A 23853-nucleotide genomic window follows, 5' to 3' on the forward strand; every position below is an offset into this window, starting at 1 on the left:
TTCAGAGTGACAAAAGACTGTATGACAAGTGGGATGACTTCAAGTTTCCTAAAGTCAATTTTCCCTTCATGTCGAGCAATATTCCTGCAGCTCTAGCTTTTGGTATTATGGAGTTAGATTTTGGCTAGACTAACGAGTCTATGCATAGTCCAATCAAAATCGCGCACCGAAATCAAAATCCGGTTCGTAAAGTGTCATGCAGATTTCGGTCGACTGCAGGATTTGCAAAGCATGTGCACTGCTAACTCGTTGTCAACAGATATTTTCTAAATCTGTTCATGCTTTTAATCAAGGTGCTCACGTGATTTGATGCACTTCGCGATGTAAGACTCGTTTTATCACAATATAGATCTTGATTATCAATCAGATCGTCTTGACTGGGCGCCACCGTTTTGTTTGAATCAAATGCAAGTGATACGAGAGGTTGAATCTGATTGGTCAATAGGAGAGGCATAGAAAGGACATAACTCGTAATAGCCACTGGTGGCGCTACGATCGAGCCCAGGAATTCCAGCCTAGTTCGGCAAGGGTGGAAACTGGACTTTTAAAGTCAGTTAACTCTCTTGCCTCGGGAAGATGTATGTTCCCGTGCTTTTTCAGGTGAACAATGGACTTGACTTTGCATATGTTTGCGACGGGTGCCACCGGTGGGCCAGGATACGCTCACCTTTTCGCGTACACCTGGTATCATTACTATTTGATAGTGATTCATAAACACATGCTCATGACATAGTCGGAATCGTACAATCGATATTTGTATTGGATATGGAAAGGGTTTTGTAGCCTTTTTTTATCCAATCTAGATTTATTCATGTGTTTTAACCACTTATGTCTGGAGTTCGACGCTCTATAAAGATGACAATAAGTGCATATATCCATAAAGCTACATGTGCCCGAGTGAGTGAGTGAGTGATTCTAAAATTGTCTGTGACGTTATCTGGTAGTATGGTAATGTGTCTGTAATTAACGTTGATGCATCTTTTTCAATGGTATTGCAGTATTATGTCTTAAATACCCACTCAGTCAGTATATTCTGTTCAATGGAAATTATTTTGTATATTAAAGGCAATGCAAATATTAAATATGGGATTAAATCACTTTTCAGACAGTAAAACAAATATTTTTTCTAAGGTCAATATAAGCAATCAAAAAACGTTAAAAACCTACTCCGGAAATTACAGAGAGTTTATGTCATCATGTGATAGTGGACAGGACCCGTAAAGATCCGTGATAGGACAAGTCTTCAGCAACCCATGCTTGTCGTAAAAGGCGACTATGCTTTCCGTAAGAAGCGAGTAACGGGATCCGGTGGCCAGACTTGGTTGATGCATGTCATCGTATCCTAATTGCGTGGATCGATGCTCTTGATGTCAACCATTGGATAGTCTGACCCAGACTCTATTATTTACAGACAGCCGTCATATAGCTGGAATATTGATTATTTCGGCGTAAAACAACAAACAAACAAACAATCATCGTGGACAACTCACTTGAAGACGATCACTGTTTCTGTAAAGTGTTCGCCATGGCATTACCTGACAATGTCTCGGATGAAAATGTTCAATTTTCGTTCAATGACCACACACATATTCGTCCATGTCAGTATGAGCCCGTGGTCAGTCTAAAACGTCTGGACAGTAGCGTGGGAAGCCAGATAGACCTATCGAGTGAAGAGGATCAATCAAATGTCAGCACGGAAAGACCAGAAACTCAAACTGGAAAGTTTCAAATTTGCAACGTGTAAAAATCATTTAGATATTGGCTAGAAAACCCTGTCTGTGTGGTCAATAATCAGTGAGAAAAATATTTTGTCAATCCTCACGTTTCTAAATAAATTGAATGTTTATCTAATTATTTTTTTTTCGTGAGACAGTTATTCTTGTTATAAAAAGCATGCCAGGTGTAGCTTGACGCTTACCATTGTCAAAATATTGTTCATTGTGTTGTCTTTACACCAAACAATTAGCATAGGGCTATGATTTCCCGAAACATACACACCACATTCACACGTGGCTATCCCCCAAACACTTTTTGTTCACAGAATAAACCGTTTGAAAAACCATGGATCCGTCTCTGACTGATCTTTAATTGTCGATAATATACGTACATGTATATCCAATAAAACACATATGTCAAATAAAACTGACAAACACTTATTTGCACTTTGTCTATTACCTGAAAAAGCATTCTAAAGGCAAAAACATATCCATGATATATTTTTTTTTAATCAATTTCTAACACATCTTCTAACGCAACACAATACCCCATTTCGCGTCTTTAATACACCAAGAGTAACCGAAACATCACCTAAATGTCATGTAGATTAGACCCGTGAAGACCCGGGGTAGAATATGTCTTAAGCAACCCATGCTTGTTGTAAAAGGCGACTATGCTTGTCGTAAAAAGCGACTAACGGGATCGGGTGTTCTGGCTTGCTATATTTCAATATACACACGTACTGGTAGTTGGACCAGGGCACTTGTTTGTTTCCTTTTAGATAACAATGAAATAACATATGGCTTTTTCGTTTAAATATGCACATTATGTGACTATTTAACATGTTTTAAAATCTGTTGATTCAATAGATCTCCTTTAAAACACATGTGACTTAATTCACTAATTCAATGAACTTAAATTATCTCCAGCAATAATACAAGTGCCCTCTAATATATGTGTGTAAAACTCACTGTACTGTATTTTCAACATTAACACGTAGATGTCTAAAAGAATTAGTGAACAAAAAATATGTTTCTATGAATTTAATATATAGTGCCCTATTTGCGATAACATTTATAAATATAATGTGACACACTTGTGGACAAATGTACCTGTGTTTTTGGTATAATTTTCTATTCAGAATAAAGTTGTTTTTCAGCAAAAAAATTATTTTGAATTGAAATGTCAATACTGATTTGAGTTTTATTGTTTTTCAAATGATTGTGTAACGTATGTTACACGGCACAAAAGGGGTAAAACATTTGCAGTGTATCATGTTTAAACAAATGGCACATGTAAGACGCAGCCATATCATACATGTATATATCTCAACCGGTGATGTTTGTCAATGAACCAGCTGAAGCAGAACTATAAAACCCATGTAATATGCACACGTAGTGGAGAATGAACCTTATAGCTATCCGAGGAATACATTTTTTCTCATTTTGTATTCTTGTATAAATGGTAATCGTCTGGTGATATTAACCGACCAATATCATATGAATATTCTGATCGGAACTGAGGGTGTCAGAAACGGAGCTTGTGTACATTTTTTAATCAGATCGCTAGATGTGATCTTCAAGTACTGTTTCTAACACTGTCGTTTAACGCGCACAAGCTATTGCGAAATATGTCAATGAATGTTTAAACACCGCCCGTGGGGTTATAAAGTGAAGTGTGTTGCGGTTCGAGTATGTCGCCTCCATTTGGATTTTTTCAATTCTTCATGACAGAGAAACGAACGTGTAATACCTAAGGTCGTTAAACATTGACTATTCTACAAATGTAATGTTCGCGTGAAATCTCACACATTTAGGTTCTCAGTAAAACCAATACAAACAGGTCGTGTGATACCGGTTCGGTTATATTTGCATATACTGTTTCAGCGAGCGCGCATTCAGTCCTTATAGCGACAAACTGACGTCACCACAGCGCTCACCTGCAATAAAAGATTTCGAAAGCAGAGGAGGACAATAAATAACGCATGTGTCACAGATCTAGTATCGAGCCAGGATATACACATATGTCGCCATGGACTGGAGTTACTGGATGTGTAGCATCACCTGTCTGATGGTACAAGTATATATCAGCCTCCACGCTACCGCAGGTAGGACAATCCTCTTGTTATATGTCTTACTGCGCCACCTTGTGTTTACAGCTGGTAACAGGTAAAGTACACAGCTATGCTTAACGTATACCGGTCGTCACTCATGCTTGGTGTGACCCAGAATGTTAATGTTATGTCACGGTGACAACACCAATATACCCTTGTGTTTACAGCAAAACACATGTAGTGTTCACAGCTGTGCTAAATGTACTCCGGTCGTCATACATGCCTTGTTTGATCCAGAATGTTAATGTCATGTGACGAAAAAGACAACCCCATTATGTGGGATAAATGTTTGATATATGCAGACAAAACACACGTTGCTAGGAGAGTGATAAAGATTTTCTCGGCGTTTCTTCTACCTGAGACCACTGGCTATTTTTAGTCTGAGGCAATTTTATAGGTCAGCCTTCGTCTCACTTTGAATGATATGATCAAAAGGGTCTCGACGGGTAATTGTATCTCCGTGTCATGAATAATCTCGTTGGTGTATAATGTTGATCGGTGATACAAACAAGCAATCAATACAAATTCAGTTCGGGATATTCTTAACTTGAATCGTTATTTCTTATCTTTGGTGGCAGTGCTGTACATAAATAATTAACTATTTCTACCTGTGCCCACCCACGAGGATATCAGTGTAACAGCTTCCGGTTACCTGAATTAGGGTGAGGTGAGGTGAAGGTCGCTTCACGCACGCGGGTGTGTATCAGTCTGTCTGCTTGTACTAGTCTGGATCAATGACGGTTTTATAGCGCTTAACCACTGAGATACAATGCTGTGCAAGGAGTCCACAAAGGGTGTTTTAGCAAGAGTGACAGAAAATCCAATTATAGATACACCGAAACCATGTGATTCATCGCACTTCCTCTGCACCTGTGACAAAAAACATGTTTATACAATTCAATTGTGTCGATACACTATATAAAACACATTCTTGTTTGTTTTAAATCTGAGATATATATTGAGCCACACCTGATCAAATATAGAGATATGAGCGAGAATCTTCATGTACTCATCTTATACTAAAACTGCACTGCACTATATAAGTTTTGCCATCTGCGAAATGTTGACAATTGATCACGTCTTGTTAGAAAGTGAAATCACAGGGTGTGACGTGGCTGTTCTTCAAACCCACTTTGCATACATCTAAATTCGCCTCCACTCACTCTGCTCACAACCTATTTCGTCAACACTCACCCTGGTTGCAACTCATTTCGCCTACACTCACTCTGCCTGCAACTCAATTCGCCTACACTCACTCTGCCTACAACCCATTTCGCCTACACTCACTCTGCCTACAACCAATTTCGCCTACACTCACTCTGCCTACAACCCATTTCGCCTACACTCACTCTGCCTACAACCCATTTCGCCTACACTCACTCTGCCTACAACCCATTTCGCCAACACTCACTCTGCCTACAAGTCATTTCGCCTACACTCACTCTGCCTGCAACTCAATTCGCCTACACTCACTCTGCCTACGACCCATTTCGCCTACACTCACTCTGCCTACAACCCATTTCGCCTACACTCACTCTGCCTACAACCCATTTCGCCTACTCACCCTGGCTGTAACTCAATTCGACTACACTCACTCTGCCTACACCTCATTTCGCCTACACTCACTCTGTCTACAACTCATTTCGCCTACACTCACTCTGCCTGCAACTCAATTCGCCTACAGTTCTTTTCGCCTACAGTCACTCTACCTACAACTCATTTCGCCTACTTATCCTGGCGGTAACTAAATCGCCTACACTCACTCTGCCTGCAACTCAATTCGCCTGCTCACCCTGGCTGTAACTCAGTCGCCTACACTCAGTCTGCCTACCGTTCTTTTCGCCTACACTCACTCTGCCTGCAACTCAATTCGCCTACACTCACTCTGCCTACAACCCATTTCGCCTACACTCACTCTGCCTACAACCCATTTCGCCTACACTCACTCTGCCTGCAACTCAATTCGCCTACAGTTCTTTTCGCCTACAGTCACTCTACCTACAACTCATTTAGCCTACTTATCCTGGCGGTAACTAAATCGCCTACACTCACTCTGCCTACAACCCATTTCGCCTACACTCACTCTGCCTACAGCCCATTCCGCCTACACTCACTCTGCCTACAGCCCATTTCGCCTACACTCACTCTGCCTGCAACTCAATTCGCCTGCTCACCCCGGCTGTAACTCAGTCGCCTACACTCAGTCTGCCTACAGTTCTTTTCGCCTACACTCACTCTGCCTGCAACTCAATTCGCCTACACTTACTCTGCCTACAACCCATTTCGCCTACACTCACTCTGCCTACAACCCATTTCGCCTACACTCACTCTGCCTACAACCCATTTCGCCTACACTCACTCTGCCTACAAGTCATTTCGCCTACACTCACTCTGCCTACAACTCATTTCACCCCCACTCACTCTGCTCACAGCCCATTTCGCCTACTCACCCTGGCTGTAACTCAATTCGACTACACTCACTCTGCCTACAACCCATTTCGCCTACACTCACTCTGCCTACAAGTCATTTCGCCTACACTCACTCTGCCTACAACTCATTTCACCCCCACTCACTCTGCTCACAGCCCATTTCGCCTACTCACCCTGGCTGTAACTCAATTCGACTACACTCACTCTGCCTACACCTCATTTCGCCTACACTCACTCTGCCTGCAACTCAATTCGCCTACAGTCACTCTACCTACAACTCATTTCGCCTACTTATCCTGGCGGTAACTAAATCGCCTACACTCACTCTGCCCACAACCCATTTCGCCTACACTCACTCTGCCTACAGTTCTTTTCGCCTACACAACTCCGACTGCAACTCATTTCACCTACACTCACACTGCCTGCAACTCAATTCGCCTACAGTTCTTTTCGCCTACAGTCACTCTGCCTACAACTCATTTCGCCTACTTATCCTGGCGGTAACTCAATCGCCTACACTCACTCTGCCTTCAGCTCATTTCGCCAACACTCTTTGCCTACAACTCATGTTGCCTACACTCACTCTACCTACATCTTATTTCGCCTACACTCACTCTGCCTTTTTTATTGTAGATACTTCCGACTTTAATTTAACGAAAATAATAATTGTGTTGGGCTATTAAAACCATGTGACTTATGCCTGGGTGGTGTGGAGATTTAATAATGATAGTTTTCACAAACAAATTTGGATCCCTCTGGATCCGCGAATGATCATTATGGAAAAGTTTACATTTAAGCTTCTTTCCCTTGGACTAAAAGCATGTGAGTGACAAGGAGATCGAATAACGATTCGTGACTCTTAATTACGGTTAAAAGCAATGCATGTTTATCAAACTGAGTTAATCAATGCAGTCTCTTCCCTAATGAAATCATCGCCAAGCAAACAAGGAAGTGTAGCCATAGTCAACAAAGTCTGATATTGTTCGTGCCAGACAGCAAAGTCGATGGATTTATCATTATTGCGGTGAACCGTGAATGGATACCTCAATATCCAAACGCTTGACAAAGCCTTGCAGTTGTCCCTGTATTGTATCACGGGGACAATGGCCTCTATGTGTGCATCTCAAAATTCGAGTCTGTATGTTAAGGATAGTTCACGCAACAAGAACCAGTTACCATATCCAGAAAATACATGCACCTGAAAGGTGTACAGGAAATAATGACCTGAACTTCGACAGGAGCTGCATCACAAACTCCGTGAAACGCTCAACCGTCAGAATTATAAACTATAAACATTAGCTGTGAATGGCATACTATCTGACGACAGTGACTGTTGGATCAAGCATATCGTGTATTGTAAGCGATACAATAAGTGAAGAAAAGTATGACGATAGTGGCTAGAAAGTGACACCATTCCAGCAGGCATCCTAAATGCATGTCTGTTACACAATAACGTATCCTAAAGCTTTCATTTCGACATGGTCTATTGCACAAACTTTTAACTTTCAAGAATGTAGCTTCAGGGATTATACATGAATATGTTCAACATATGATTATTGTGTCTGGGGAATGTCAGATCGTGGCTAGAAATCATTTATACTGGCGGGTAATAGAAAGTATGCACCCATATTTGATGGTGGCTTATAATGAAACAAACAATGAGTGAGTGAGTTGGGTTTAACGCCGTTTTTAACAGTATTCCAGTCATATCACGGCGTGTCAGCTTAATATGGGAGGAAAGCCCGAAGTGATGCAGGTCTCAGACGTTTACCACTCCGGTGAAACCCACGAGCACGGGTATGGTGCTGACAAACCTAGACACATAATCGGGGCGAACCGGGATTCGAACCCACAATCATAGGTTTCTGGCGTGCCCAAGGGACGCAACTCTGCACGGCGCCTTAGACGACTGGGCCACCCGTGCCCCCCTAAAAAGAAACAAACAGGAAACGGGTATTTGATGGTGATGTATTTTGATACGGGTATCATGGTTTGCAGTATTTTGTCCACTGTTTTCAGCGATTAGATGACGTTTGTAATTGATATTTTCAATGTATACATTCTTTCGCCAGAGAGTTTTATTTCCCATTATGGATAAATTATTCTATGCAATTGTTGTAATACCCAACGCCAGGGTAATATCTTTCAACGCCATTTATTGCGACGCGGTCAGGGGATCAAACCACCCCCCTTCCACTCCCCAGACAGACGCTCTATCCACTAGACCAGCCCAACACTCTACAACTTTGAACATAATTCAAGACAACAAACACATATAATACAGTTTGTTTGTTTGTTGTTTTACGCCGCACTCAGCAATATTCCAGCTATATGACGGTGGTCTGTAAATAATCGAGTCTGGGCCAGACAATCTGGTGATTGTTATCATGAGCATCGATCCACGTTATTGGGATCAACATATGATAAAGCAATGTTGCAGTATTTTACAGTTTATTTAACACGTTTTCTTACGAATATTTAAATAATGTCTTTGTTGGTCTAGTGTATTAAGTGCGACAGGTAACGTAGGTATCAATTTGCTTATTTAGCATTTCGCCATGATATACTACAATTGATCTCAGTGTCATTGTGTTTAATCTGTATCTAGACAATTTATTAGAAACATTTAATTGTGTACAAAAGATGTTATGTCTTTCCGACGTTCATGTAGACATCAAATGCACCTCATTAGTGAGAATGGGTGATTGTAAGACATTTTGAACTGACATAAAAATTAATCACTATGTCTACCTTGCTACATATCATATATTTCACATTACAGCTACACAGTGTAATCAGAATCTAACCGCAGTGGTTGACAAGCAGCTTCTAACCTCACCAGGCTATCCTATCAAATATGACAAGTAAGTATATACGTAGGACTAAGATCTGTGGCGAGACTCTAATCCGTGGCTGATTCTCATTGTTATGTGATATCATGTTTGCAATGATGTCTTATCCGTGAATTAACAACAAGTTCCATTGTTATGTGACGTCATGCTTAAGAAGACGTCATGTAAGTATGACGTCCATTACCGATAGACACAGCGATCAGTCGAACCCGGGCACCTAGAAAATGAAGGTTTTCTTTTGGCGGATTTATTTCGGCAGAGGAAGAAACCAGTATCGAAACACACTTTTGCCGAATCATTTTAAAATGATTTATTTACAAATCCAAGGACTTCTTCGTGTAAAGGCTCTGAATCCGAAGATGGGAAGTGTGAAGATATTCAGGAAGTTGATCAATTCCGGTAAATGAGAGGATGGTGCGGAAGGTCTTTGAAAATTATTTTTTACGATGAAACGGGGAACATGATTAGAGAAGTGCCGATGTGCAAGTCCAGCACCGACGATGCTGTTCCAAAGGGAAAAATGATAAAACTATTCCAGAGAAATCACACTATTGCTCATCGAAAGTCTGCCTCTATACACGAATATATACAACGTTAGCGCTACAGAAAGTGTTATTATTGTATGATAATTTAATATTGTGTGATAATCTGCCATAGATCTGAGTATGTGACAATATCTGCCCCACGAGTGGAATCTGCCATTGATCCGAGAATCCGCCATGAATCAGAGTCCTACATATATAGATTAATTTCAGTTGAATCTATATACATGCAGTTGAATCAATACAAATGTATACTTATTTTGTTCCAGATTATATAACCATGCATGCATGGAGAGAAACGAGTATTTGATGCTTCTGATAGATGTTGCTGGAGAATATTCTGATAACACTGCCAATTTGATCATGTTTGTCCCAGTAAATTTCGAGTTCCAAAATGTTGCCTGAAGCGGCATATCTTTTTCGTTTCTTATTTTATATTGATTAAAAATTGAACACCCATAAGGCTTTGGCCTTTTCTTGTTTTTGAATGCACTTACGTTGTCGCCATATATACATCACGTGTATGAAGCGATGGTGACATTTCTGCAATGAATACAATGGGAAACCACAACATGTCGTCAAGTGAAATAATGCCAAGTGTTATGTGAGTGAGTGATTGAGTGAATGAGTTTTTTTATTAACGCCATGTTCAACAGTATTTCAGATACAATAGGGCGTGTCAGCTCTGTGGAAAGATATGCTCATGTAAGTGATGCAGATCTTCCACGTTTCCTTCGGTGAAACCCACGGTAATGGTGCTCAAAACAGATACAATGGGGCGTGTCATCTTTGTGGAAAGCTATGCTCATGTAAGTGATGCAGATCTTCCACGTTTCCTTCGGTGAAACCCACGGTAATGGTGCTTAAAACAGATACAATGTGGCGTGTCATCTTTGTGGAAAGCTATGCTCATGTAAGGGATGCAGATCTTCCACGTTTCCTTCGGTGAAACCCACGGTAATGGTGCTCAAAAGGAAACAGAATCAGAGAGAAAGAGGAATTAGAACCCCATGAACAAAGGTTTGTAACACGCCCTGAGAGACGCAGCTGGACACAGTGATTTATATGTCGGGTGCACATTCAATCTGAGGAACGTGTGAGTTATTTTGATTTAGATCACTGACCTGCTGGTGGCGTCTCAGTTCATCCAACTCTACCCAGAATGTCATCCTGGAAACAGTGGACTTGATGATACAACCGTCCAGCGGCTGTGTTGACGATTCCCTTATCATCTATGACGGTAATGCCATCGTTTACTAGTATATAGAACTACAGTAGCTTTCCACAGTTAGGACAATGTTACAGACAATACAATCTCAACAAATATCTTATGCATATGTACATTGAACTGCCAATAATAAATCCAGGTCAATCTAAATTAACGTCTGTGTAAGTCATGAATGAACTGCAACAGAAATCTAGCATCAGACAGACGCACATGTAAAACATACATGGTGTCTTTGTATCGTTTACCCAAGTTATTAAATGCATTTACATTTTCAGTTTTGAGCTATGTCAATAATGCTATTTATATTTTCTGTTACATTTTTTTGCATTTTCTTCGTGAACACCTGGTCTAACCACTGATTTTCAGTGATCCATTCATATTATCAAGGCTGGTTATTCTCCTGCATTGTCATTTATATTTCCAGGTGACTCCAACTCTGCCAACAAGCTACACACGTTATGTGGAGACAGTCGTGTGTTTGTGACCTCATCTGGACGGAACATGTACCTTGAATTTCGTTCCAACAGTATTCTGGAGACAAGAGGCTTCCAGTTCCGATACTACCATGGAGACAGTATGTAGCACCTTAGTTGTTGAGAAAATACGAACTACACAGCTGTTAAAAATATGTTGCTCTAATGTTCAGAAATTCATGCATTGTCCTCATTACACAATGTTTAGATAAACAGTCGAATCTAGCTGTCTCGAACTCGTATGTGTCGAATTCCCGTTTGTGTCGAACAGTAAACTTAAAGCAAAGAACAAAGTTTAGTCTCACTATATATATTTATAGTTTAACCTGTAGGTGTCTAATTGGATGTATCGAATTTTCGGGTAAATAGATTATATCTCTGTCCTCAGGAGTATCCTACTCAAATGTGGAAAAGATCACGTTTGGCTTATTTCTAATGCTTGTACTAATGGTACAGTCGCCTTAGGCTCCTGAATACGCTGTGCAGTGTTGTGTCCCTTCTTGTCGGACCAGGATTCCATGGTATTGGGTTCTAATCCCAGATTGCATTACTCGACGATTTCGTCAGTTGTTTTTACCATTCGTGACCAACTCGTGTTATTCCGGGAATCTTCTTGAAGGTTACGGAAAGGGGCGAGTGGTGACGAATGTGTGTTTACCTCTTACTTAAGGCTGATATCTCGGGACATTCCCCGTGAGAAATCGTGTTGAAAGCGGAAATCAAAACTCAATTGCTTACATTCACCCTTACACGTTAAATTAAATATACCCTACAGTACATGTATATTTGTTCATGTATTTGCAAGACCGCCTCCGTGGTCTAGTGGAAGAGCGTCCGCCCGGAAGCCCGCGTCATACCTAAAGACGTTAAAAGATGGTACTTGTTGTTACCCTGTCTGACGCTCGGCATTAAGGGGCTAAAACAAGGACTGGTCGGCTCGGAGTCAGTATACTGTGTCTGAGTGGGGTATTCATATTAAACTGCAGCATGGTATCTCAGTGTGCTAGCACTATAAATCGGACTATAAGTCCGGACTAGTACAAGCAGCCACACACACGTGCATGCACGTCGCTATATAAGTGCAATAATCTTGAATGCGACGTTTAACCCCATTTCACCTCACCTCATGTATTTGCAGTTAATGACAAGAACACTTGCGTTCTATTAACTAAACTGTGTCTTTACTTCTTCAATATGTAAAACATATTTGCGTCATGATCAAATGATCCTATCACTTTTCAGAAGCATCACCATGCACGTTTACGTACACCGCAACACGTGATAAGCAGGTTTTCAACACACCTGGATACCCCGATTCCTATTTCAAGTAGGTATTATTACTATTGTGTTGTGAGTCGAAGTAAACATGTGATTCATATTTTATAGTTGACATTCAACCCATCGCAACTCAGTTAACCACAGCACATTTGTTTGTTTGTTTGTTGTTTAACGCCGCTCTCAGCAATGTTCCAGCTATGTGCCGTAGGTCTGTGAATAATCGAGTGTGACCAGACAATCCCGTGATTGATATCACGAGCATCGATCCACGCAATTGGGATCGATGACATGCATCAACCAAGTCATTGAGCCTGACCACCCGATCCCTTGAGTCGCCTCTTACGACAAGCATAGTCGCCTTTTACGGCAAGCATGGGTTACTGAAGACCTAGTCTACCCCGGATCTTCACGGGTTTCCAATCTACGCAATTGGGATACGATGACATGTATCAATCAAGTTACCGAGCATGACCACCCGACCAATATTCATACCCGGAATCTCCAAATTAAACAAGAAAAAATACACACACCATAATCATGATGTGTACACTTTGCTTATAAAAGTATAAGTGTATTCATATGATCAGTAATGTTTAAACATTTCTTTACTCAGTCTCTTACTCTTACAACATAACTACAGTTTCTATGGAAGGCATCTTATCTGTGTAAGTAAAATATATATTTTATGTACGTAATATTTTTTTTTATCAATTATACCATTGTTTGTCGATGTGAACAAAATGGTATCATTATTACAAGGTAAAACTGTGAATGTAATGTGTTTGTTTCAGTGCTTTATCATGTGAATACTCAATTCAAGCCTGGGATGCGAATCACAGACTGCAGGTGGACTTTACAGACACGGACATTCAGTCATCACAAACATGTGGCTATGATAAAGTAACCGTAGCGGATATAGGTAAATATATATCGAATCTCACCCGAGTGTCTTTTGGTGATTTTATTTATCATCCAAAATCATTCTTCCAACTTTTTCAGTTTGTAGACAGTAATAAGCAGTTACTTTTGTGTAAAAAGTACTGCTTACAGCTTCAGTAGCAGAGCAATTAGTGATGTCATTTGATTGTGACGTCATGGTAACAAATGACGTCACAATGGTCTACATGCAATTGTGATGCAATTTGCAGCGATATCTACAGTGTAGACATCGCTTGATCTCACCCAAGCGATATCTTCTGTGGGAGCCAGTTTTGGAAGGTAAATGAAAACGTCGTACAATGGAGTTATCATGGTGTTGAATGTGTTACAGGTTTGATACGGATCACAATAAAGAACCTACCTTCATGAAAGCGAACAATAATAACTTGTGTTGATAATATAAAAACTGATATTCTCTTCACTACTGTCAGTTGCTTGTATTCCTTAGCATACTACATGTACATGTGCGTACAGTCACACACAGTTTAGGGTCTTCCCGCTTCTTTCTTTTCATTAGGATAATCCCCTTTTCAGCTTCAGGAGGCGCAGTTCAAACACTATCTACGATCTGTGGCAGGCGGACTTCCAGCTATCAAAGTGGAGGCAGCAGCATGAAGATCACATTCACCTCGGATGCGTCGAAGGTCAATAAAGGATTTTCCGCTCAATACAAGAGTGTGCCGAGTAAGCTGTCTTGGTATTTATATCCTGAAGAATAATGTTTTATTGTGGATGTTTGCGTAATTTTACATCAGTAGTAGCTGTGCCATCACTAATGCAATACAATGTATAGTTGTACCTTGTTATACTCTCGACAATGGACCATTTTGCTTGTAATCCCTATATGATTTACAAAAAACACCATTCCACTACAACGTTTCGTAAATCCCGAAATCAGCAGGACGATTGACGTGGAACTTTATGTGCAAATTAACCAGTTTTCAACGTTTGGTGCATGTGCTAAATTTTCGTGCCGCATGTAATTTTCTTACACACACACATCGGGAGATCCATGGATATATGCACCTCAATAATAGTTGTTCCTGCAAGGTGACCCCATTACCATATTTTTCGGATCGTGACACCAAATTCACAGGACTGGTTTATCACATCCATAACACTTTACATCATATGCAACACTTAATAACACTACATTTGTTTACAGGGGAAGACTGTTTACTAAGTCTACTGGCGACGGATATGGATTCATATATTCTGTCACCAGGGTACCCGACTCAATACTATAGGTAAACACGAGTAATTTGGAATCCTTGTCATTTAAGTGTTTCGTCCTGGTAATATGGATGAGTTGCTGGAATGATAACATGGATACACTGTAGATTGACGAATGGAATAGTAAGTAAGATATAAGAATATATTAAAGGATCAATTGAGAAACGATTGATCCACCCATCCACCTATCCATCCATCCATCTATCTAAAATGTATTCATTATATGGAATATAGAATGAACCAATACTATGGAATAAGTTTAAATTTGTATTAATGAAGTGATGAGTTTAATGATTACTCATGTGAAATAATGTATAGCCTATTCAGAGGATGAATGAAGGATTACATAAACTACACCGGGCAAATGAAAGTATACACTTGAAATGGGATTTGAACAATTACAAACGTTACCACAACGTTACTATGTTGAAAACAGTCGCCTAAACATGCAAACCTAAGGCCGAAAACACAACTATGAAACCCGTATCAAACTATTGCTTGTTTGTTCCATTTTTAACCACCACCATACATGGGTGTATACTTTGCCCGGTAGCTCAGATAAGCGGATAGATGTGATCTATTCTTTTACATGTGCAACCTCTGTTAACTGCAAGCTCCCAGCAAGCTTGTGTATCTTCCCTTATGTAACTTTCATCTTTGTCCCTCCAGGAACCTGAACTGCAGATGGAATATCTTTGCTGCGGATAACGATGCTGTGATCGAACTGGTTACTATGACCTCCAACATATCCGACACTTCCCCATCTTGCAGCGGTGACAGAGTGTCTGTGACGAACTGTAAGTCATTGTGTATTCCACATCTGTCTGCGCAACAGTGGACCTAAAGAGTGACGAGAATTGCTACTTTGAATTAAAGTTTAGATATCATACTTGCAATATATTATAATACTATACCAACCTCCGTTAAAAGTTACATTTGCGCAAATTGTTGTTCGGGTGATCCATTAATAACTTAACTATTCACAGAAGTTAATTGTAGCGATACAATCGTCTCAAAAATGCCTTCAGCTATCGATTTGATTTACGATCACAGAATTATGACATTATGTAATTGTTCCATTAGTTATCTGGGAAAGATCAAATGTGGTATAAACTATTGCATTTTTTTTACATATTTTCAATCAGCTAATAAGACAGAACTTGGGACATTCTGTGGAACAAACACACCTAGGTTTGAGAGTACAGGACCAAACATGACTGTTGTTTTCACGACTGATGGCACCAATGAAGCACAAGGGTTTCTTTTGAAATACAAGCAAAAATCTGGTATGTCACGTTTCCATGGTTTTACAATAAGAAGTCATCTTTGAAATAATTAAATTTAGATAAGCCAAATATGTGTTGATCTGACTTACGTACCATATAGCACAATGAAATATCTTTTGCGTGTCTAATGAAGACAATATAGGTCTTTTTCAGATATGCTACTATTAATGTTAATATTTACTGATAAAACACATTCCTTCGTCCCCAGTTGACAATAAGGTCTGGTGTATTATCTTTTTGTAAACAGTCTATTACTGTGTATTAATAATTCATCACGTGAAACTGTTATGAATATAATTAAATTGGCATGTAATATAATATGCCTGGTGTGTGGCTAAGCATTGAACAATGAATTGCACAACTTTTATATAACAGCTGTTTAAGGAACTAATACATAAAGTGAATGGTTACATATTAATGACAGATAAACTACTACTACTACTACTACTACTACTACTACTACTACTACTACTACTACTACTACTACTTCTACTACTACTACTACTACTACACAAATTCGATTTATATATTGTGATTCATGTTTCAGTGCCTACATTCTTACTTTTTCCTGTGGTAGCAAATAAACGAGTAGTAGTGGTTTATGAATACAAACTATTTTTATGTTTCACTGCCGATTGTTTTGTGGTTTTGGCACTTACTTGGATGTTTTGCGTAATGACAGAACGAACGACGAACAACGACAATATTGGTGAAAGTTAATACCAATACAGAATACAAAACCAGTAATTCTGTAGTAGCGAACTTATGCAATACAATGTTTGGTGCAGGTTCCATACCAACCACATGTGGAGGATCGCTGACGGCGATTGGTAAAAACAAGTATCTGGGGTCCCCAGGATACCCCAAAGAAAATTTGGGGTATTTCTTTTTATTTTCTCACAGTGCATTTACTAAGTTTGACACATATTGAAACTTCGATCTAGGCCAACGCTTGTTCGGCAAAAACCACGGAATAACGTTCTTATTAGAGTCTTACTTATAATACATTTCTCACAGTATAGACATGGGACAAGTTTCAGTTTAGGAACTATGAACTATGAATAAACGATATCTAAATATTTCGTTAATGCAAATGCATATTTTATTATTTTTAAGCAACATTATGTTGAAGCTTTAAAGGAAACAACCGTTAATACAAACGCATCTATCTGGATTTTTGCAGGGCATCATCATGCAGTTGGACTATTACAGCAGACAATGAAGCATTTGTCCAAATCAACCTTCTTGATTTAGATGTAGAGTTTGGCGGCGACAATCTACCGGACACTCTCAAGATATATAACGGTATGAACATTTACATTAACCCTTTCGACGTAAGGGTGATCTACTAAAACAATTGAAACAAACTGGATATAGGTAGGTAACACCAACTTCAGACTTATCAGCAGCAAACACATCCCTGTATGAAACATTTAGCACCTGCCAAATTGCATTGAGGGACAGGTTCAAATAGAAAGGCACATGATTCAAGTTTACGAGTGAAGTTTAACATAAAGAAAAATAGCTGACCAGCACAATTAGGTATACTGATCCTGGATTATGTCCGAAACGCAATTTGACCCTTAGCAGGTTTAAGTTATTGGAACGTTGTTGTATTTCCTTATTTCACAATTTATACAACTTCTTACTGCACTCAATCCCTAATGAGTCGCATGTATCGTAATAAAATATTTGTAAAACTTTGTCCACTTTCCCCATGTTAATCCAACAATAGACGACCTGAATTAGTGTCTCAACTTGAGTCAAATAGTAACTTACAGGCAATTCAGAATTTCGAATTATCTGTCTACGTGTGAATTGGTGTTGAAAGTTCCACGCCAAGGCTAGGAACTTACAGTTATTAGCACTGGACGCAGATAATTCGATAATTACGTAATTGTTTGTAGATCGTAGGTTATTCTTAAAATGCAACGTGAGCTCTCATATTCTGTATTAGCTGTGTTATGTAACAGGAGCTTCTACTGCAAGTCCTCTTCTTGCAACATGGCGTGGCCAAATGAACGGTTACTGTTTACAAAGCTCTGGAAATGTGATGCATATTGTCTACCGAACTGATGACTCCAACAACGGAAGAGGTTTCAACATCAGCTACAGACAACCTTCAGACGTAAACGGTAAAGTTGTTAGTTGAAATGAAGACATTTGCCTTCAACCTACGATGATTTCAACGGCATATCGAAGGGAATATTATTGAAAGCTTGACTTTATTAATAAACTGTATTCTACATGTAGACTGTAATATTTTGTTTATAAGATATCATTCCTTATAACCAGCGAACATCCTAAACAAAAGATACATTTATCAAAGAACATAAGATACATATTTCCAGGAACATAAACTGCATATATCCAGGAGCTTTATGTGAACTATTTTCCTGAGTCACCAGCCACATATTCGTTGAAAGTGAAGGTTAATCGCACACTCCGGCGCAGTGGTGACTCAGCATAACACCACTGCCACAGGCTAATTTGCATATCACATGACCGGACTTTTCTCTTGTTTGTAAACAAACGCGCTTTTTTTCAGAAATCAGAATAGAACTGACTAATGCAAGCATTTGGGGGCGCTTTGTGTTGCATAACTTTATAAATATGCTACTACAATTGCGACAGTGAGTTGCATGACAATACATATTCACACATCAAAGTGACCGTATCGCTAGCTCTCCGTAGGGCTTCGATGACAGAACGTGGAACCGTACAAACAATGTAAACATAGGATAGCTACGCAAATGGAAATAGTTTTTCACGATTAAGGATATTTTCTCAATGAAAGTTAACCATTCTGTGACATATCTTATCTAGATATGTAGACTTGTCAAAAACGAAACAGATGAAAAACATATGCAATGGACTGTGTAAGATGTGACGAATGATCACATGGCGCTGGCCTGTGGCAGAGGTACTATGCTGGTCGCATGGAACTCTGGGTAGGAGAGTGGGTTAATCGTATCAAGGTAATTTAACGTTTCATTGCAGATGGAGACTGCTTAAGCTATGATTTAGACGCTGCGTCTACTTATTCCTACATCACATCGCCGAGAAACCCGCTTTCTTACCCGGGGTATGAATTTTGTTTTTCACGCTATATACGCTTTAGGGATTTCCTATTGGAGAATCGCTGACGGCGATTGGTAAAAACAAGTATCTGGGGTCCCCAGGATACCCCAAAGAAAATTTGAGGTATTTCTTTTTATTTTCTCACAGCGCAGTTACTATGAGGTGCATTGAATTCTTGTGCTGCTTGTGTAATGTTTGTAAAATGTATTACTTGTAATAAACTGCAAACACATTTCGTACATTCATCACTCTACTGTTTGGCATGAGGTGTGATTGAACTTCAAACATTGTATCCACAGACGTTAATTAAAATGCACTCCTTTAATACGAACTAAAACAACGATAACCGCACCAATTGTTCATTTACCCTAGTGCAATGATAATCCAAGGTGATAATGCAAAACGGCTATTGTCTAACTATCAAACTGATAAGTAGCATGGATTTTCCCCCATCTCTTGCAGCAATTCTGACCGCCCAACATACCATCTTTCCACTAACCATCCCTATCGAATCAAACTCGAGGTACTGGTATCAGATCTCCCCGAAGCAGTAAATGGCGAATGTACACGAGACTACGTAACAGTGTATGACGGTGAGCTCATATAACCACTTTACAATATAAGTGACCTTCAAGCAAGCATCATCTTTTTAACATGATTTAAAGGGATATTTGCGCATGTGTCACAACGATGTCTGCAAATAATTCACGATGCAATAAAGGTTTCCAGAATTATAAGCTCATCTAGCGTGTCTAGGAAGCTTTTAAGTACAATAATATAATATTTATTCTGCATTAGATGGTACTGGCACATTCAAGTTTATAGCCATGCATATTGCGCTGTGTACTCCATCATAAGATAGGGATCCCTAACTGCACATCAAATTGCGGTTAGACTTTAAAAATCATGTGCCTGCTGGAACACCTTCCATGATTGCTAAATTTTCATTTACCCGTGATGTGGGAAGACCACAATAACTCTTACGCCCGAATTGAAATTCTCAAATCAGTGATTCATCCTGTTGCCATACATGTTCTTCATTACAAAAATGATATTATCTTACTGCTTCGTGTCATATACAGGGTTTCAAGCAACCTCGATGCCACTAAAGTCCATTAATACCCAGAAATCCCAGTTCTGTGGTAAGGATGTGCCGACGTTTGTTAGCACCAGCTACGTGATGTTAGTTGTATTTCACACAGCAGCGACACCAACAAACACTGGCTTTCAGATGAGATACAAGAAAGGGCACTTTACCGGTAATGTAGCTCACATACTTTTATTTTGTCATCCAATGAATGCTATACATGTACATCTAGTTACTCTCGTTTTATGGTCGAGTATAAACATGTTGGTTGTAAATCTCCGTCAACTTGACGGTGCTGTATTTCATCCTTTTAAAGGTTAACTCTCATTACTCAGCAATCGTTTATGATGGCTGAATGAATAGATAAATAACTTGCTTACCTTCTGGGACGTCACCAGATCCCAAAGTGCTAAATAACCCCTACTGGAAGGCAATACGCCGGTTTCTTATATGCGTTGATGACAATGTACTTTACAACAGTAATAATAAATGTCGGTTCGGTAGAGACCGGTTCAGGTTGGATACCCCTATTAGGACAAAGTATGAATAACGTGTGCATGACCTCCCACGATGATGTGAAAACACCAATCCCGGTCTACAATACCGAAACCCGGGAAAGTAAATCTCCTCTGTGTGTGTACATGTTTTATACTGCATACATGCATGTGCGGCTGATGTATAAGGGAAAATACGTTCATTTCCAGAATATGTTTTGTATTGTCACGAGTGTTAACCGATGAATGAGGGTCATACAAATGTCGATGTTTCTGTAATTCAGACGAATATGTGCCTCCATGTGGTGGGTCTCTGACTGCTACGGATGCTGCCAAAAACGTTACATCTCCAAACTACCCAAACAGTTACGACGGGTAAGGCACAGCTTAACTCCCAAGCTGACATGAATTCATGTGTCTAAATAATGTCGTTTCTTCATAATATAATTATAGTTTAAATTGCGTCCGTTACCAATCACCGTTACCATCTGTTGTTTCCATTCAGATATAGCTAGAAATATAGATCATGCTCATCTTTTTTCTCTTTATCCCGAATACCCATAGTGATCACGATTAGGATAGGTACCCAGCTTGTCACTGTAATTTGACACAACTGACTTGAATGATGATTGGGTGGTGGCTTATTGTGTCATTGCACCCTGACTAATTAATTACAGTTGCGAGAATATCGCTAAGTGCGGCGTAAAACATCATTCATCCATTCACGTAGACTGTCCCTTCAACTAAATCGACTTAAAAATAACCGTAATTTGAGACAGTAAAATGAAAAATAACACGTGATGTGTGGCTGGCAACTCACAAATATCTTTGTCACTAGGGAAATCCGTTGTCCTTGGACCATAACAGCGTCAGATAGCACCAAAAATGTACGCCTCACTGGGACTGACTTTCAACTGCATGCCACCCTCGATGTTCAATGTCAATACCAGCCTAGTAATCTGAGAATTAGTGACGGTGAGTTATGGCGTCGATAGCAGCATGCATTGTGTGTTAATTATTGGACATGTATGAGGGAATTCTATTTATGAATGCACTATGTCTGTACTACCTAACAAGGGGACAACGATGTGGCGGACGACGGAATGTTTTGGTATTGGTGATCATGAGGTGAAGTAAAAAAGGTTTTAAAGTCGCGTTCATTATTATTTAACTTAAATGCGACGTGTGTGTTTATGTCGGTTTTATAGTGCGAGCTTTCTGATATGCAATACCACAGTTTAACATGGATACCCCACTATGACACACATAATGACTTCGAGCCGGCCAGTCCCAGCGCCAGGCAAGGTAATAAAAAAAATCCACATTTTAACGTGTGGTAAAACATATTTCAAACACAATTCTAGAGTTCACCAAAATAATTGCTTGAACCAAAGCTTATACATATGTTAGATTAATTGTTTAAGCTCATTTATGTAATAAAACGGATGGGCGGAGGTTATTGTGGCCAATTTGTGTTAACTTTATGTTCAATCTCGTTACGCCTATCTCTGTCCCAGGAACAACTGATGAGTCACCCAGTGCGTGGGAATGTGGAAACCAGACCCTGATACAACGTCAGAGTACAAGACACGTCATGACGCTATTGTTAAGGGCCGATAGTACTTCAAGGTTCAGAGGATTCAATCTGCAATACTTCCAAACAAGAGGTGACATATTTGAATAATACAACTGGTCCTCCCAATTGCTTTTCGCGAACACCTAGTATCATATGTACATATGGCATTTGCATGGACACGTACTAATTATGTAGTGGGAAATCGTTCTGTCTTTTAGCACATGGGTTTGGAAAGGGTTTAGGCACTTTTATTTAAGTTTCTCCGGATATAACGAGATTGAATGTATCGAATAGTTGCATTTCACGAATCCAATAATTCATAAGGAGTGATTTTACATGACAATTGTCAAGTATATACAATACAGTTTGTATTTTGAGGGCCACGTGGTATCATATTGCGAATGTGTGACTTTGGTTTTACGCCGTTTATAGCAATATTACAGGTAAATTACCACTAGAAACTGGTTTAAAACATTGTACCCTTGTGGGGAATCGAACCAAGATTTGCGGCATCACGAGCAACGCTTGGGCTTCTAGGCTATCCCATGTCCACGTTATATGCCAAGGGTTTTTACAAGTATGATATTGTTTTACAAGTTCCTTCATCAGGGCGACTGGGTAATAAACGGGTTTATTACCCACATGGTGAAGCGACAGCCGCTTTTATGTCATTTTGTCATAGAATGGCTCATATAAGTTTTTCACATGCATTGGATCCATACTATATATTCAAATATATAACAAGCTCTGTATTCCTTCAGAACCACTGCCTTGTGATTTTACAATCGGCATCACAGACATAACCAGATCCGGCAAAATCGTATTTCCAGGGAATGTGGAGGGCTCCACTCAGTGAGTTAAAAGAAAGATATGAAATATTGCACATGTGTCAAATATACGTATGTATTACTTATACGTACAATTTGCATTCTAGTGTAACACATAACGTGTTTAGATATTCATGATGCTAATGTACGTATCCACCTGCGGTCTTAAACAGTCTATTCGACAAATTACATACTTTTATCATCAGTTTCATATTTGAAAAGTCTACACAATCAGACACACATGTGTTAGAAAGAAAGTCTTGTCATGTCTATAAGAAAATACCCTAAAATACCAATGCACTTCACCATATGTACATGTAAGAAGACCGGTGAAGATCCGGGATAGAATAGCTCTTCAGCAACCCATTCTTGCCGTAAAGGTGACTATAATTGTCGCAAGTGGCGACTAACGAGATCGAGTGGTCAGTCATCGTGTTCCAATTCCGTGTATCGATGCTCATGGTGTCAATCACTGGATTGACTGGTCCAGAATCGATTATTTACAGGCCGCACCATATAGCTGGAATATTGCTGAGTGCAGCGTTAAACATCAACGAAACAAACAGAAACGTGAAGGCATATTGTGTTAATGTGATCATGATGTCAACGTGCCTGCCAGCCAGTCCAAACAGGCAGACATAGACAAAACACACTCAAGATGCTTCGTGGCTATGCTTAACATCCCTTGTTGTGGCACC

At 39.6% G+C, this 23853-nt stretch overlaps 1 protein-coding gene across 1 annotated transcript in view; it reads left to right on the forward strand.

Annotated features, from left to right (window-relative positions):
• The first annotated feature begins 3490 nt into the window (after positions 1-3490).
• The window catches only part of LOC124148813 (cubilin-like), a 29680-nt gene continuing 9317 nt past the window's right edge, over positions 3491-23853 (forward strand). The window contains exons 1-20 of the mRNA XM_046520125.2: positions 3491-3823; positions 9042-9123; positions 10769-10893; positions 11306-11455; positions 12597-12681; positions 13424-13551; positions 14106-14255; positions 14737-14818; positions 15474-15601; positions 15950-16090; positions 16879-16969; positions 17274-17395; positions 18064-18225; positions 19091-19175; positions 19634-19764; positions 20254-20430; positions 21037-21127; positions 21591-21727; positions 22270-22419; positions 23090-23180. Coding sequence (XP_046376081.2) covers positions 3748-3823; positions 9042-9123; positions 10769-10893; positions 11306-11455; positions 12597-12681; positions 13424-13551; positions 14106-14255; positions 14737-14818; positions 15474-15601; positions 15950-16090; positions 16879-16969; positions 17274-17395; positions 18064-18225; positions 19091-19175; positions 19634-19764; positions 20254-20430; positions 21037-21127; positions 21591-21727; positions 22270-22419; positions 23090-23180 — 2384 coding nt within the window. The 5' untranslated portion in view covers positions 3491-3747. The remainder of the gene's footprint in view (positions 3824-9041; positions 9124-10768; positions 10894-11305; positions 11456-12596; positions 12682-13423; positions 13552-14105; positions 14256-14736; positions 14819-15473; positions 15602-15949; positions 16091-16878; positions 16970-17273; positions 17396-18063; positions 18226-19090; positions 19176-19633; positions 19765-20253; positions 20431-21036; positions 21128-21590; positions 21728-22269; positions 22420-23089; positions 23181-23853) is intronic.

Source organism: Haliotis rufescens, unplaced genomic scaffold (genome assembly GCF_023055435.1).
Source record: "Haliotis rufescens isolate VD_foot unplaced genomic scaffold, xgHalRufe1.0.p SCAF_1, whole genome shotgun sequence".
Taxonomy (NCBI): domain Eukaryota; kingdom Metazoa; phylum Mollusca; class Gastropoda; order Lepetellida; family Haliotidae; genus Haliotis; species Haliotis rufescens.